The 16301-nt window shown below is 43.8% G+C and overlaps 1 protein-coding gene across 21 annotated transcripts in view; it reads left to right on the top strand.

Moving 5' to 3' along the window:
• The window catches only part of ARHGEF28 (Rho guanine nucleotide exchange factor 28), a 288373-nt gene that overhangs the window by 179575 nt on the left and 92497 nt on the right, over nt 1–16301 (top strand). For 20 of the 21 annotated variants that reach the window (XR_012031376.1, XR_012031375.1, XM_072826802.1 and 17 more), the window contains 3 exons: nt 7070–7191; nt 11571–11851; nt 14768–14975. Coding sequence is in view for 19 of the 21 variants with exons in the window: in XM_072826802.1 (XP_072682903.1) it covers nt 7070–7191; nt 11571–11851; nt 14768–14975 (611 nt within the window). In the remaining 2 variants the exon portion in view is untranslated. Of the gene's footprint in view, nt 1–1785; nt 1806–7069; nt 7192–11570; nt 11852–14767; nt 14976–16301 lie in introns of those variants that run through there. The other variant, XM_072826817.1, reaches the window with a different exon arrangement.

The following is a 16301-nucleotide window of genomic DNA, read 5'->3' on the forward strand; positions in this document are numbered from 1 at the left end:
CCGAGGCATAAAACAGCAAGACCAGTGTAGCTGGAGTAGAGTTGTTGGCAGGCTTCAGAGAGGTTGGGTGAGGGTGCATGCGGGGCAGGTTATGTAAGTAGTACATTGTGATTTATAGGAGGAGATATATTTTTTTAGACATTTTATTTATTTATAAGAGACAGAGAGAGGCAGAGACACAGGCAGAGGGAGAAGCAGACTCCCTGCAGGGAGCCCGATGAGGGACTCAATCCCAGGACCCTGGAGTCATGCCCTGAGCCAAAGGCAGATGCCCAACCACTGAGCCACCCAGGTGTCCCAAGAGATACGTATTTGGTCTTTTTCCTGTTTCTGGCACAGAATTCCTAAAAACCCTTGGAAGGCCCCTACATGGTAAGCATGATGAAGACGTGTCTTGTTAAGTTAGTGAGGTGACCTTTGGACCTTAGAACTGGGAGCTGCTTGCCAGGAGAATGAGCCATGTGATGAGAGAGTTGGAACTTTAGGTCTACCCACCCCTGCTTCTGGGGAGGGGGTCGGGGGTAGAGGCTGAAGGTAGAGTCAATTACCAATGACTAGGGGCTGAAGGTGGAGTCCGTCATCAATGACAGGGGCTGAAGGTGGGGTCAGTCATCAATGACCAGGGGCTGAAGGTGGAGTCGATCACCAATGACCAGGGGCTGAAGGTGGAGTCAATCACCAATGACCAGGGGCTGAAGGTGGAGTCAGTCACCAGTGACCAGGGCCTAGGTGAGCCCATCATGTGTATGTAGTGAACCAGGAGCTTCTGGGGGATGAGGTACCAGGAGAGCCTTGCACTCTGAGAGCGGGGACACTCTTCATGCCTCGCCCTGTGCATCTCCTCCATCTAGCTCCTCCTGAGTCATATCCTCTTAAAATAAACCAGTAGTGGGGATCCCTGGGTGGCGCAGCGGTTTGGCGCCTGCCTTTGGCCCAGGGCGCGATCCTGGAGACCCGGGATCGAATCCCACATCGGGCTCCCGGTGCATGGAGCCTGCTTCTCCCTCTGCCTGTGTCTCTGCCTCTCTCTCTCTCATTCTGTGTGTGACTATCATAAATAAATAAAAATTAAAAAAAAATAAACCAGTAGTTTAATTGGTAAAGTTACCCCGAGCCTCGGAAGCTCTCCAGCCAGTTAATCAGACCTAAGGAGAGGGGCTCCTGGCAGCCCCGATGGATGTAGCCAACTGGACATTAAGAGAGGGGACGACTCAGACCTGTGCCTGCATCTGAACTCAGGAGTGGGTGGCCTTGTAGGACCGGACACTTAATCTGTGCAATCTAAAGCTCTCTCTGGGTGGAAAGGGTCAGAGTTGAGTTGTAGGACACCCAGGTGGTATCTGAGAACTGCTTGGACATGTTCCTCACGCACATGGCCCATGTTAAAAATGCATCCCAGGACCAGTTTAGGAGAGCGTTGCCGGTTGTGGTAAAGTTTGGCTTTTACTCCAAACGAGAGGGGCACCCATGGGAGAATTTTGCAAAGGCAAGATGTGACTTGCTTTTCTTCGTGACCCGGTTGCCTTGTGTGTGTTGTGGAGGACAGGTTGTCGAGGGCAGGAAAGCAGCAGCAAGGAGAGCAGGTGGAGGGCAGTGGTCTCCAGGGGTGGGCAGCACAGTGGCAGGGGTTGCAGGTGTAAGCCCAGGCCAGGCTGTGGGTCGGTTTGGTCATAAAGGAGAACAGCCAAGGTAAGTCCAGGGAGAGGCCAGGTTGCTGGCTACTGGGAGGAGCGGCTGCAAAGGGGGAACCTAGAGCCATGTTTTGCACTCGTGGCGGCTGGACGACTCTGTGGAGGTGTTAAGAGGTGGCTGTGACTGAGGGGAGAGGCCTGGGTTGGATACATAGCCCGGGGACCTCGGGAGTCCTCGCCTGTGGTGGTGCATGGTGTCGGGTCCTTGGAGGCTGCAGGGGTGGGGTGGGAGAGAGAAAGGGAAGTTTGAGGATTGCTCCTGGAGTACTGCGGCTGCTAAGGTTGAGAAGGTGACTGGGAAGAAGGTGCTGGGGAGGAAAGGCTGGGGGTGGAGGGAGAGGGGAAGGGTAGAGGAAGGGAGGGGAGGAGGGAAGGGAGGGGAGGAAGGAGAAAGGGGGAGGGAGAGGGAGAGGGGAGGGAGGGGAGGGAGAGCAGAGGGGAAAGGGAGAAGGAGAGGGGAGGGAGAAGGAGAGGGGAGGGAGAAGGGAAGGAAGGGAGAGGGGAGGAGGAGGAGGGGAGAGGGAGGGAGAGGGGAGGAGGAAGGGAGGGGAGGGGGGGGTGTCCAGGAGGCCAAGGGGAACCAGCGCCAGCAGCCGGCCTGGAGGCCAGCGGGGAGAGCTGACCCCCGGGCTCGCTGGGACCTGAACCCTTGCGGTCCGGGGCTCGTTCTCCTGACTCCTCCCTCCTTACGCCGAGCCTGCTGGGTTTAAAGCACAACTGAGTGAATGAATGAGTGAATGAATGAATGAAAGAGACGAAGCGCCGGGCCCAGCCGAGGCGAGCTGCCCGTGGTGGGCGAGGGCTGGCACCGCGGGGGCTGGCGTCTGGGAGGGGGACGCGGGGGCTGCATTTCAGCAGAACCTGGGGAGTGAGGCTCCAGGCGGCTCTGGGCCAAGGGTCCCCCGCCCCCTCGGGGGAAGAGCGAGGCGCCAGCCCCCCAGTAGTTCCCCTCCTCCTCGTGGGTGGGAGGCACTGCGCTCCGGTCTCGGTCCCGCCCTGCGGCCAGTCAGGCGGAGCACGCCCCCCATCTGACCCCGAGGGCCCCCCCCAGCCCTTTCTGGCCCCAAGGCCCCCCACAGTCCAGTTTGGCCCCAAGGCCACTCCTGTCCAGTCCATCCCTGAGGCCTGTGTGACTTTTGGCCTCAGGGAGTCCTGGGCCTCGGTCACATGGCGGCGTGAGGTGGGGGGGGGGTGGGCAGAGAGGCCGTGGCCCTGCTGTTTACCCTCTCAAGGACCTGGCCCGAGGCCACCTTCGTGTTGGGTGTTGGGACGTCAGACCTTCTGAAACCCTCCCTTTGTTCTTGGGAGACACTGTCTCTCATTGTCTGACTTCATTCTTCCTTGATTCTGTTACAACCCCTCCCATGTGGCGAGATCTCCTCCTTGAGGCCTGGAGGTAAATCTTTCCCGGGCTTTCACTCTGTTGTTTTGTTTACCGTCTTTAGGATGGACTTCACAGAAGTTCCTTAACCTGATCTTAGTCTTAAAGAAGAGAGTGACACCATTTTAAAAGCTCTTCATGTGGCACGTGGAATGTTCCGTGCATTCTACTCTCCTAGGGTTGGTTTTAAACATGTCAAGTTGGGCAGCCCTGGGGGCTCAGGCCGTGACCCCGGGGTCCCGGGATCCAGTCCTATATCAGGCTCCCTGCAGGGAGCCTGCTTCTCCCTCTGCCTGTACCTCTGCCTCTCTCTCTGTCTCTCTCATGAATAAATAAATAAAATCTTAAAAAAAAAGAAATATGGCTCTACCACCTATTAAAAATAAATGTCATCCAACAGAACTGTGAAGTCAATTTTTTGATTAGAAAAACTATTTTAAAAGCAACAGCATCATTTAAGACTAAGAGCTCATTTTCTTGTTGCGTATTTATATATGTTTATTGAGAAAGGATGTGAAGGATAGTCTCTTTTTTTGGCAGTCATCTTTCACTTAATTTGCCACTAATGTGGAAGTAATGAAATCTATCTTATATCTTGAAAGGATTAGTTAGTTTTTTTTTTTTTTTTAATATTTTGTTTATGCCTGAGAGAGAGAGAGAGAAGCAGAGACACAGGCAGAGGGAGAAGCAGGCCCCGTGCAGGGAGCCCGACGCGGGACTCGATCCTGGGACCCAGGGCCACGACCTGAGCGGAAGGCAGATAGTCAACCACAGAGCCACCCAGGTGTCCCAGTTTTTTGTGTTTTTTTGTGTTTAAAGAAGCCATTATAGCTTTTTCTTTGAATTTCTGTTTTCTTTTTCTTTGAATGACGGAGACAAAGAGAAATTAGCCACTTTCCGTAGCTGGTGAATATTTAGAAGTATTTTTGAAGGCTTATTTTCTTTCTGTCCTAAATCTCATTTTGCTGGTTGGAAGCCCAGGAGCTGCAGTGACTGATGTTGAAGGTAATTAAAGGTGAGGAGGTCTGATGCGTCTGTCATCTTTGGGTTTGTCCGTGTTCGCTTGCAGATCCGATTATCCTTTGGTGTCCCTTTGGCCAGTGGAGGCTATGAATGCTCTAGAATTCTACTAAAAAAGGCTTTTGAACTGATCTTATAAGTTGTTGCACTGAGTGACCCAGAAAATCTCCTCGGCACGTTATGGATGAGAGCCCTAGAGGGGAGGCAGAGGTTTTTCCTTCGACACTGCGGTCTTGTGACTTTGTTCAGTCACGTCCCCGCCGCCAGCAAGATTGCTGGTCTCCGTGGAGTCATTACCCATCGTCTCGGTCATTTTTCTGGAGTGTAAGGTAGATTCTTCTGGGCACCGTCGATCTTGAAGCGAGTGTCCTGACCTAACACTAACAATGTCCCGACATTGAATCACATGGTGAGACAGGTCTTTCCTTTCCTTTTTTTTTTTTTTTTTTTTTTTTTAATCTTTCTGGTGATTCAAGGAGAAAGTTCATCTCGCCCCACTGCGTCTTTACCATCTCTTCAGTCTTTCCGAATCTCCCTTCCTGACAATCAGCAAGCAGCCCTCACAGGCTCTTGGCTCTGATTGGCACCTGTGTTCAGTCAGAAGGCAGTTTCACTGGTTTGATCTGTGTAATTCTCTTCCAATTTGGACAGGGAATGCTGGATTTCTGTGTATGGTGAGGATAAAGTGTCTCTTTTACAATTCATTTATTTTATTTTATTTTATTTTATTTTATTTATTTATTTATTTATTTATTTATTTATTTATTTATTACAATTCATTTAAAGAAAAAAGTGAGTCCATCTAAAAACAAATAATAGGACAAAATTATGAATTTCGTACAGGGATGATCAACGCTTGGGAAATGTTGGTCTAATATCCGCTGTAATGTTACGGAGATCCAGTGTCTTGTTTGAAACCGCTGGGATTAGGTTTGTTTTAGAATTTTCAGATCTTTTTGGCATAATGCTTACCTGCGATATGACTGGTGGTGCCGTCCTCCATTATGGTAATATTTCTGCAGCAAAATGTATGAATATTCATACCGGCTGAGGTAAATAAAAACTAGACATGGCCTATGTGGGTTCAGGTCACCTTTAGCCCCAAACATGTTTGTGAACCCAATTTATGAAGAAGAGTTTTGATTTTTCCAGAGCTCTTTAGATTTCAGAATTGGAGCTAAGGGATTATGGACCCATCTTTGTTAACGAATCACATCATTTTCTAAAACATTGATCGCATTATGCAGAAAACAGATGAAACCCCAACGTGGTCCAGGTAACCAACCGCCTGTGATGGCAGAAATGCTGGGGTGTTATGGTATGCGAGCTTAAAACATCGTAGAGCAGTTAAATTGGACTAATCATGCATCACAGAGCCACGTCCTGTTATTTATGACTGTTTCTCAGACATTGTATAAAATGATATATAAGCAAATATTTTACTCAGAACACATGACACGTGTTTTGTTGGGGTATGTATGTATGTATGTATGTATTTTTTTTTATTTATTTTGTTGGGTTCTTGATTGATAATCCTCAGAAGGTGCTTTTACTTTGTGTGATTATGATGAAAACGTATAGTAATTGATCATAAAGGTGATACTTGTGTTCCTGGACCTTGTGTGTCATTGTGCTACCAGTATGAATAAAAACATAAAAGAAGACGTGAGTATAAGAAAATAGTTTCCATTTACACTGCGTATTTACTCGAGGACCTTGATGAAATCTCATTTTTGGGGGGGTTCTCTGGCCAACAGGTAGGTTAAGCTATAGAGTCTAAAGCTGATGCCATTGATTCATATGACTGATATATTTTTGTGACTTGTATAATGTCATCCAGCAGTAGTACAGCAGCCCAGCAGTTACTAATCTTTCTTCTTGGTGTGATTCGCTCCCGTGGGCTTACCTGGCTTTTATGCCGTGATACAGGACAAGATGAGGGCCGTTTCTGATACAATAGAGGCAACACTATTCCTTTTGTGTCCTCTTGAGAGCACTTGTCAGGGAGGATGACATTCGCTCCAAGTATGATTTCGAATCCATCCTACTAGAGTCATTTATGGGTGCTGATCATTATTAATATGACACTAAGGTAGTATTAATACTGATATTAATAATACTGATAACATCTTATGGTTAGTACCAGTAACTTCCCATTGAACATCCTTGAAATAACTCTTAATAAGAAAATGTAGTAACAGCAGTATTTACCGAGCTCTTGCTAAATGCGAGGGGTGTAGTTGGTGCTTTACATGGTTGAGCTCATTTGACTCTCATACCCCAGGACAGGGAAAGCATGGTGAAATTCTGCTTTTAAAGATGAGGAAACTCTGTGAAGGTATTGGTTCGTTAAGTAATTGAGCCAAAGTCACAGGAAATGAGGCACCATTCTGGCTCCACTGTGTTTTACTGCCTGCAACTTTCTGTGCCCTACAAATACCGTAGCACCTCAACATTTTGGGACTCAACTTTGAGCCTCCTCATCTGTTTGTAACAAAGCGGAGGACGTGGAAGCAAGAGAAACCATTTCTGTAATTAAAATAGAAGCCACGTTCTCTGTAAGAGTACGCATCCCCTTCCAGCACGGCCCGACTGCGCACTGTCTCGGGTCTGGGGCATAGAGCCTGGTCCCTGAGGGTTGTAGTATACCCCTGTGCTTCCACGTTATTGATAAAGTGAAATGAATTTTAATTTCATTAGATATTGAAAGCAGAAATGGAATGATTTGGGGGCACCTGGATGGCATCTGCTTTCAGCTCAGCTCATGATCCCAGGGTCCTGGGATGGAGCCCCATGGTGGGCTCTCTGTTCAGCGGGGAGTCTGCTTCTCCCTCTTCCTCTGTCCCTCCCCCATCTTGTTCTCTCTCTCAATGTCTCTCTCTCTCAAATAAATAAAATCTAAAAAAAAAAGGTAAAGTTTGAGTGTAAAATAAATTCCGTCTGTTTTTTTTCTGTCTTGTTTTCATTTTTCCTCTAGATCACTCTTTCGATGTCTTCAAAAAACCTAAGCATCCCCCAGCGTTCTTTGCTGCAGGCGGGCTCTCTGATGTGCTGAATGGCGGCGATGAAGTTTACGCCAACTGTATGGTGATTGACCAGGTAAGGCATGACTGGTGGCTTCAGAGCCACCTTGCTCTCTTTCCAAAACCTGAGTATGATTGATAAATAAATAAATAAATAAATAAATAAATAAATAAATAAATAAATATTTTTAAAAAATTAAAAAAAAAACCCTGAGTATGTGGGAACTATATTCAGCATCGGTGTGTCGCTCTGAGAATTTCAGCCTAAGGGAGGCCCTGGTGATGCTTCACTGGAGCCTCTTAGGACCCTTCCCCTGAGATCTCCTTATCGTGCACAGCACGTGTTACCCCACCAAGAAGAGCTGGAGGGAGGGGTCTTGAGACCATGTCTCATGAGAAGAGCATGAGAGGTCTTGCTTGGAGCTGAAATAGAAAATGACGGTTGGGAAGCTAATATCTTCTCTACAGCTTTTCAAGAAAACGGTGTGCATACCACGTGATTAGGTAATATTTGTATTCAAATTCAGCTAGCGGGATAAACAGCTTGATGCCAGCCCCACATAATGCTGTCTTATAAATTGCTCCTTCGATCCTTGTAACACACTTATTAGCATATAGTAAGGTCATAGAGCTTTAGTATTATGAGAATGTTGTCATCCGACAGGGAATTGGAGCCCTTTAGAACGCCCCACTAGTCTCTGACGGAGATTTGGGGGTTAGGTCTCGTAGAGGCTTGCAGTTTGCCCCTGCGTTGGTATGTAGATTGATCCTTCATTTTCTCTAGCTCAGTGATCCTCAGGTTTTAATACTTATAAAAAAATAAAACATATCTTTAGATATGAAGATTTCTATACTCTGGATGCTAGTTTATGGATGATTTTAGGGATTTTCAAGGGCAGTTTTGGAAAAACAAAATTTTTGCCTTATCCACAGACTTCCAACCCTAATCCCCATTTAAGACGCACCATATATATGCTTATTGAGCAATAAATTTACTCTTTTTGTTGTTGTTAGTATGCACATATTGTACCCTATTACTTATAGACATTTTCTGTGATAGAAACTTTACTATCTGGGTCTCACTGTCACCCCTTGAGTCACAAATCTTGGTTTTCCCTTTTGTGTTCAAAACATTATTACATCAAATGCATGTATACATGGCATGGATTGGGATGATAATCAGAATGATAGAGGGACCAATCAGAATGGATGTCAGCCGTAAAGAACTTGTATAGTCTTTTTGGCATAAAGCAGCTGAATGTTAGCCCTACTTATGCATATATTTTTAAAGATTTTATTTATTTATCCATGAGAGACAGAGAGATTGGCAGAGACACAGGCAGAGGGAGAAGCAGGCTCCATGCAGGGAGCCCGATGCGGGACTCGATCCCAGGACCCCCGGGTCACGCCCTGGGCCAAAGGCAGATGCTCAACCATGGAGCCACCCAGACAACCCAGCCCTACTTATAGATACAAGCATGAAGCAGAGGTTAGGATGAGTTGTGAGTTCTGGGGACATTCTTTGCAGATACAGGGCCGTCGAGTTTGCTGTGCTCTAGCCACACTGATTCCAACGGTTGCTGTATTTTCTCAGTGTTTAAATGAAATACTCCTTGAGTCCTTATCTCTTTGCTCTGAGCCTCAGTGAATACTGCAAGTATTTCCACTTACCCCAAGTAGCTAAAATTGTACATGACTCAGTGTTATGGGGGGATAACTGTGCTCTAAGATGCATTAAACATGCAAGACCTCCCCACCCAAAGATGAAGTTAGAATACAATTTCTGTTTAGGACCATCTTGAGATAAGTATTGCTTTAATAATGTGAAGCATGCATTTCAAGAAAGCTTGAACAGCCTGATTGATAAATTGAAATGTAGCAGAGGATTGCTGAATTTGTGCAATGAAAACAGAAATAAGACTAAAAGTATGGATACAAATCACAGAGTTCACTGTGTAGTGTAGTTATAGGATTTATAGGATTTCTTTTACTGTTCCTGTGTCCACTTGAGTAGCAAAGATGATATAAGGAGCTCAAATTCTGCACACTTAAGATAATTGCTATCAGTATTTGAGAAGAATCTTGTCTAATTTCCTTCTTCTGCCTCAACCTGGCACAGAACTCTGAAAAGATGACTAGCTTGTTTGAGATACTGTTTCCCATGAATCCTCAAAGTTATCAGCCCACCTAATGAGGAGATATACATGGTAGAAACTGCTTTGAAAATGCCTCTGCCATATAAATTACTTTGAAAAAAATATTCCATTTTATTTGGACATCATTTCAAGCCTCCATAATTCAGTACAAAGAATACATACATACTCTATCAAAATTCCTCAAATGAAAAAAAATTCCTCAAATGTTAATATTTTACTATATTTTAGTTTAAATACACTCTGGGCAAGTATGTCTTTGTATATGCAAATGATGAAAATAATAAGTATATAAATATTAACCATTTCAGGCACATTGAGAATTTGGTGCCCTTCTATCCCTCAGTCTTTCCTGGTATATTTCTTAAAAAACCTTCGTCATCCTCTTATTAAGCACCCGTAGTGACCAAATCAGACAATCACCATTAATAGAGTAGTAACCCTTTGCATACCGCACTCAATTTTAGGCAATCATCCCAATAATTTTTGCAGCGAAAGAAAGTCCAGTTGTCTCATCTCTTGAATCTGTTATAATTCGTGATGGTCCCTTAGTATTTGGCTCTTAGGGCGTCAAGTTTTGAAGAATACAGAGCAGGATTGTGTGTGTTTTTGTTAGAATGTCCTTCAGTTCTGGGTCATCTGAGAATTCCCCATGGGCCGGCTTCAGGCTGTCAGGTTAGCAGGGACATTACAGAAGGGAGGCTGTGTCCTCAGTGCCTTGTATCAAGAGGCACCTGGAACTAATTTGTCCCCTTCCTGGGGATGTTATCTTTGATTTATCAAGTTTGTTTGCAGTGAAATTACTACCTCCTTTTTCAAGTAGTGTCTGGAGAGGGGAAGAGTTTGAGTGTCTGTGTGTCTCCTATTGCTTAGCTGACTCTCACCCACCGGTTGGGCATTCCTTGATTGTTTCTGCCATAGTGAGTTCTGATGATGATGAAGATTTAGGGCTCTACATTTTCCCCTTTTGCCTCTTTCCCCCCTTTGCTGCCCTCTCACCAGACAGCGTCATCCTTGTTCTTATTACTGTCTTCTCCCTCAGCAGTGATGCCTGTGATGGTTGCCCCTCAGGTCACTCATACTTTCAAGCCCTTTCCTTAGGTCGAGGACTCTCTTTCACATGTGTAGGCTGCACTTCCTCTTCCCAGCGATGACTTTAGGTAGGTCTTCATCCCTCTATTAGCTCCCGGTTTTCTCTGCCATGTAGAACTTTCCAGACCACTTTTATTCTATACACAGGCCTGTGGCAGGAATATAACAGGTTGCTTCCTGAAGTTTGGTGTTAATTTTATTATATTATAAAATTCATGATTTTTTCATCTACAGATAATTTGAAGTTTGGGGCATTCTGTGTCTCCTAGTTAAGTGTCATCTTAGGTAGTTTTATTCTTACTTTATTTGTAGCTTGTTTTGTTTTGGCTTTTTTGAGACTCAGGTTTATGTGGCCACCACTACTTTGGTTATCCAGATTCCTCTGAGTTACTTTCTAAATAAACCTGCCTACTCTGTTTTTTTTTTTTTTGCTCATGTTTTTATTTTATTTTATTTTATTTTATTTTATTTTATTTTATTTTATTTATTATTTTATTTTTTTTATAAATTTATTTTTTATTGGTGTTCAATTTGCCAACATATAGAATAACACCCAGTGCTCATCCCATCAAGTGCCCCCGTCAGTGTCCGTCACCCATTCACCCCCACCCCCCGCCTACCTCCCCTTCCACCACCCCTAGTTCGTTTCCCAGAGTTAGGAGTCTCTCATGGTCTGTCTCCCTTTCTGATATTTCCCACTCATTTTTCTCCTTTCCCCTTTATTCCCTTTCACTATTTTTTATATTCCCCAAATGAATGAGACCATATGATGATTGTCCTTCTCCAGTTGACTTATTTCACTCAGCATAATACCCTCCAGGTCCATCCACATTGAAGCAAATGGTGGGTATTTGTCGTTTCTAATGGCTGAGGAATATTCCATTGTATACATGCTCATGTTTTTAAAATGCATCCCCTTTTTTGAGTCAGTGGCTCACAAAATCTTAAAAACGTAGTCTGGTTTGGGTTTCGTAGTAAAGAACAACTTTATAAAACACTCCACTGGTTATCTTCCTTTTATGAATTATGGGACAGCAGCCAAATGAACACAAACGTCATGTAAGAATTCCCCGCTTACATAAAGCAAAACAAGAATGAACAAAACAAGGTAAATAAGTTGGAAGGTTGTTCAATGGGGAGAAATTTATTCTCAGTTCAGCCAATCTTTCCTGCTCATTTGCTCAGCAAATATTTTTCTTTCAACTACCAGGTTGGTGATTTGGATATTAACTACATCAATTTAGAAGGAATCTCTACAGACGCCTGTGCTGAATCCATGGGTTCTACTCTGGGGCCTCAGAACTGCGAGCATATCCTTGCTGCTGAAACCAGCCATGGGAAATACCCACTAAGTGAGAACAAGGAAGTGGTCTCAGATACCGAAGCTCAGCAGTCCTTCCCATCACCGTCTAGTTCATATGCTTCCAATTTTGATCTTTCCTTTGGTCTTCATGGATTTGAGAAGGAACAAAGTCTCCTGAAGAAAAGAAGGTAAGGTATTATATTCTGGAGAAGTGTAGAAGATCAAAGAACCTTGTCCGCGAGCTGGACTTGCAAAATTCTATTTGTCGTCCCTGCCACTGTTATCTCTACATCAAAAACATTGCCCCCTTTTAGATTCCTACAATCTTTGGCTTGAAAATAAGACATTTATGAAAACTGACCAAAGTAGAATAAGAGGAAAACCACTACAGGAGAACATTTTACACTTGCTAGGTAGGCAAAAATTTTAAAGTTACCATATTTTAGTGAAAATGTATACAGTGGAAGCACTTGTATACTGTTGATCGAGTGAACATTGTGTAAGAACTTTGGAAAATAATTTGGCATTCTCTAATAGAAATGTGCTATCTCCTCTGAAAAAATGTAGGAATGAGGACGAAGGACTTACGATCCTCAAGAAAGTCCCATTTTGGCCCCAGGACGGCAGGGGGACTCTTCCTTCAGTGGGTGCTGGGCCGGGAGCGTGTAACACGGTTGACCGTGAGCTCAATGGGAAATGTATCTATCGCATTAAAAAGTGAATAATAGGCTGAATTCAGGCTGGAAACTTCTCATGAAGGAGAGATTTGGGAGCACGCAATAAAAACCGAGGTGAACACAGACACCTAAGCCCTAAATTTTCTAATACTTAAAACATTATGGTGAAAGTAAAATATGTACAAAGGTAACCGTCTGTTACCAAAACTTAGCTGTTTTGAGAAGCCACAAGGGGAAAAATAATGCAGTGTTTAAACTGCACAACAACGACAAATGAGGTGATGGAAGAGCTTGTTTCATTCTAAAACTTAAATTTTGAAGATCTTTTTTGTTTTACCAACATCCGCAGTAAGAAATGCCTATTACACCACGACCCCCTGCCACATAAATACACAGGAATTTAAATGGATGTTTTATGAAATAACATGGGGACTGTACTCTGATATTTTCTATTCTGTACTATTTTAAAAGAAAGTTTTGGTCACAGCCTACAATTGATTTCATATATTTTACTAATGGGATTTTGAAAAATGGTATTGTAAAATGAGAACTGAGAAGTAATCCTGAAGAATATGGTTTATGATACCAAATTGCTTAATAGCTTAAGGAGGACAGGTAGTAGCCCAATTTAAATCAGTACAAAAAGAAAATGTTTTAGGGGCTCCTGGCTGGCTCATTTGGTTGAGCATGTGACTTGATCTCAGGTTGTGCGTTCGAGTCCCCTGTTGGGTGTAGAGATTGCTTAAAAATAAAATCTTAAAAAAAAAAAAGAAATGTTTTATTGGATGGTGTGCAGAATAAAATAAAAATCACTGCTACTTGTAGCATGTGCTTACAGTGATGGAGAAATGCTATACATGGCTGAAAGGCTCCTGTTAAGTTAGGATATGATGGCGGCAGCCAACCATTTGGACTAATGCTTATTAACACAGAGATCACAAGTTAAAAGACGAATGCAGAGGCCAAGGTGTATCAGCAGACCTCTGACCCCCACCCGCATCCCTCAAGGGCTCTGGCTACACAAAGACTATGATCGAATTAAGGAAACTACAGAGCACCTTAGAATGTCTCCAACTACGTTGCTGTCACATTCAGAGCAGCAGCATTTACCAGGAAGTGTGTCTTCACACGAAGCTCTGATTTTTTTTCTTTTTAATGAGAAATAATTTCATGGATTTCAACATTTGTGGCTTAAAGTGTGATGTCTGCCTCCAGCTTGTTCTCTGCTTGGCCAAGGAGCAGTCTTTCTATGGGTTCTGAAAGGAGAAGGACCCTGCTTTGGAGATCCTCAGTGATGCCAGGTGTCGCCTTCACTTCTGGGCTGGCTGGTGCCCAAGAGGGCCCATGCGATAAGGAGTTCAGGATGAGAGAGTGTACCCTGAGTGTTGGGACTGGGGACACGTATGGTAGAGACTCTTTGGCAAACGTCATCATTTATTACATCGATACTCGGCGGGCACCAAAGACCTTATGGACTTTTAAGAAAAAGAACCACAATGGGTTAATTCAGTTTCATTTTCTGCTTCCTTTTTCATAATCAAGATGGTTTCATTGTGTTGCTAGTAATCTTTAACTCCAGAACTGCAACCGTGAAAGAAAAACGCATTGAGTGTTAACATGCTGGGGGAAGCTCTTGACCTCAGAGTTGGAGGGGCTTAAAATGTAAATGTTAATGGAATGAGCCGGGAATGGGGAAGATCACTTTCTTTCCTTTCAATTTCATGGTTATTAGAGTTAAGTTAGGAGAGAAAAGAGGTAGTTGAGCAGAACCGCTCCCCGTTTCTGAGGCGGATCGCTCACCTAAAATCTCTAAACATGCTAACCTGATGTGACACATGTGGGACCCCAGTTGACTCAGGTTGACTCCTGTCTTGCCATCCCTCTGAGGTGAGACCTTGCGGTCTGTCCTTGAACGTGCCTCCCTGGCCACGCTGCAGATCTTCCTGCGCCGCCCCCCAGAGGCCTCCCAAACAACCCTGCGGTTCTGTTTCTTGCGCAATTTTCATATTTGAAGGATAACTATTTAGGGCCTGTGATAATTACATTTACAAAACAAATAGTACTAACTTGCGCCAGGTTTTGTTTCTTAGAGTAATCGAGATGGCTTTTGCTAGGTGGGAGATGTTCGGCTGGGGAGACAAAACATTTTATTTAAAAAGAGGGAGACTTGGGGAGAAAAAAAGTGAAAATCTCTTAGATGTGAATTTTTTTTTAGAAATTTTTTTTTACTCATTTTAAATGAGTATCCATTGCACCCCTCTGCCAAAGACAGGGTTTGTTTGTTTGTTTGTTTTTTAATAAATTTATTTTTTATTGTTGTTCAATTTGTCAACATACAGAAGGACAGGATTTGAATTGAGAGAAACGGAAGCCAGAACTAAGCCAGTTGGCTGACTTGATTATTTACTTACTTCCTCTGTATCTTAGCTCCAGCCTGGATGCCTTGGATGCCGACAGCGAAGGGGAAGGGCATTCTGAGCGGTCACACATCTGCTACACGCCAGCATCTCAGAGTTCCTCGAGGACTGGGATTCCCAGTGGGGATGAGCTGGACTCCTTCGAGACCGCCACCGAACCTGATTTTAGTATCTCCAGGACAGAGTCGCTTTCTTTATCAAGTAGCCTGCAGTTGAAGGTATTCTTATTAGTATTAATGTGGTTTATTGTGAGCATAAAAGCTATGTTATCTAAAGCAGGTCATCTCTATCCAAAGGACAACTCATGTTTCAGTCACATGTGTGAACTAGTTTTTTTTTTTTTTTTTTGTAGTTGGGGGGGGAAGACTCAGGAGCTGTCTGATTGTCTTTTTAATCTCTCCCATTCTGTTTAATTTATATGGTCCTTAGAATGGCTGGTTTATGTTTTATTAATCCATCATCAGCACATCTTTCACATACTCTGAAATTTTTACTGTTCTATATAATGATTTCTGTCGGCATCCCTTAAGCAAAGGGAGAAAAACTGGCAGTATGGAGCGGGTTTGAGCGGTCAGACTTGTTTTGTTCACGTACATTTTTACTTGGCTCAGGTCATGAGGTAAATTAAATAATACTACAAAGGCATAGGTGTCATTTGTTGAGCATTCCTGGCTGCCCGAACTGATGTGAGATGGTATAAACTTTGTCAGTTTTTCCATAGGAGAGGACTTTTCTCCTATAGGCATTTTCACATTGAAGTTTTGGGGTTTTTGTTTGTTTGTTTGTTTGTTTTTAAAGAACGAACTCTTCCAACCTTGCAGACAAAGCCTTTTTGGGTCGGTACATGTGTTCTCTTCCTTTTTGATTTCTCTTGTCCACTCGTTTTCTTTTGAAACTGAGTTTACCCCTGTGAAACAATGTGTGCTGTGCCCAGACTTCTCTTACTGTGAACATCTGATGGTCATGATAATGTTTTATTTTTGTAATATCCTTTGCAGTACACAAGACGTGAGTTACGTACGAAATGCATGGTTTTCTCTTACCTAGGATGTTAGTACCATTTTAATCTTCCAGCAAATGAGGCCCTGCAGAACTTAGACATCTTGTCCAGGTTGCCTACCCTTGGTGATAGATTCAGTATCACCAGGCCTTCTACTGAAGCCTACCCCTCAGCTCTGAGGGCTGTAGAGTGGTCATGGTCTTTGGAACCTGAATGTCACATGCCCTTTCTGGATTCTAGAATATGGGTATGGTTGTTAATGTAGATAGTTCTTTTGCATTTTGAATGGAATTGTGAAAAAGTTCATTACTTGGAAGGAAAAGCAATTTAGCCTTTGTGAGTCAGGTGCATGTGGTTCACTTTGAGGAAGACTCCGTCCTCTATAATATATCTTGCCTCGCCTCTGTGATTACCCCGTGTAACTTTTCCCCAAAGAGTTCTGGCTAATTTTCAAAGTTCCATGGTTATGAAAAAGAAGTACTATACATGACTTAAATGCAGAGGGTGACATTTGGCTCTGGCCCTTTGGGCCTCGTCACCGTTA

This window comes from Canis lupus, chromosome 5 (genome assembly GCF_048164855.1).
Source record: "Canis lupus baileyi chromosome 5, mCanLup2.hap1, whole genome shotgun sequence".
Taxonomy (NCBI): Eukaryota; Metazoa; Chordata; class Mammalia; order Carnivora; family Canidae; genus Canis; species Canis lupus.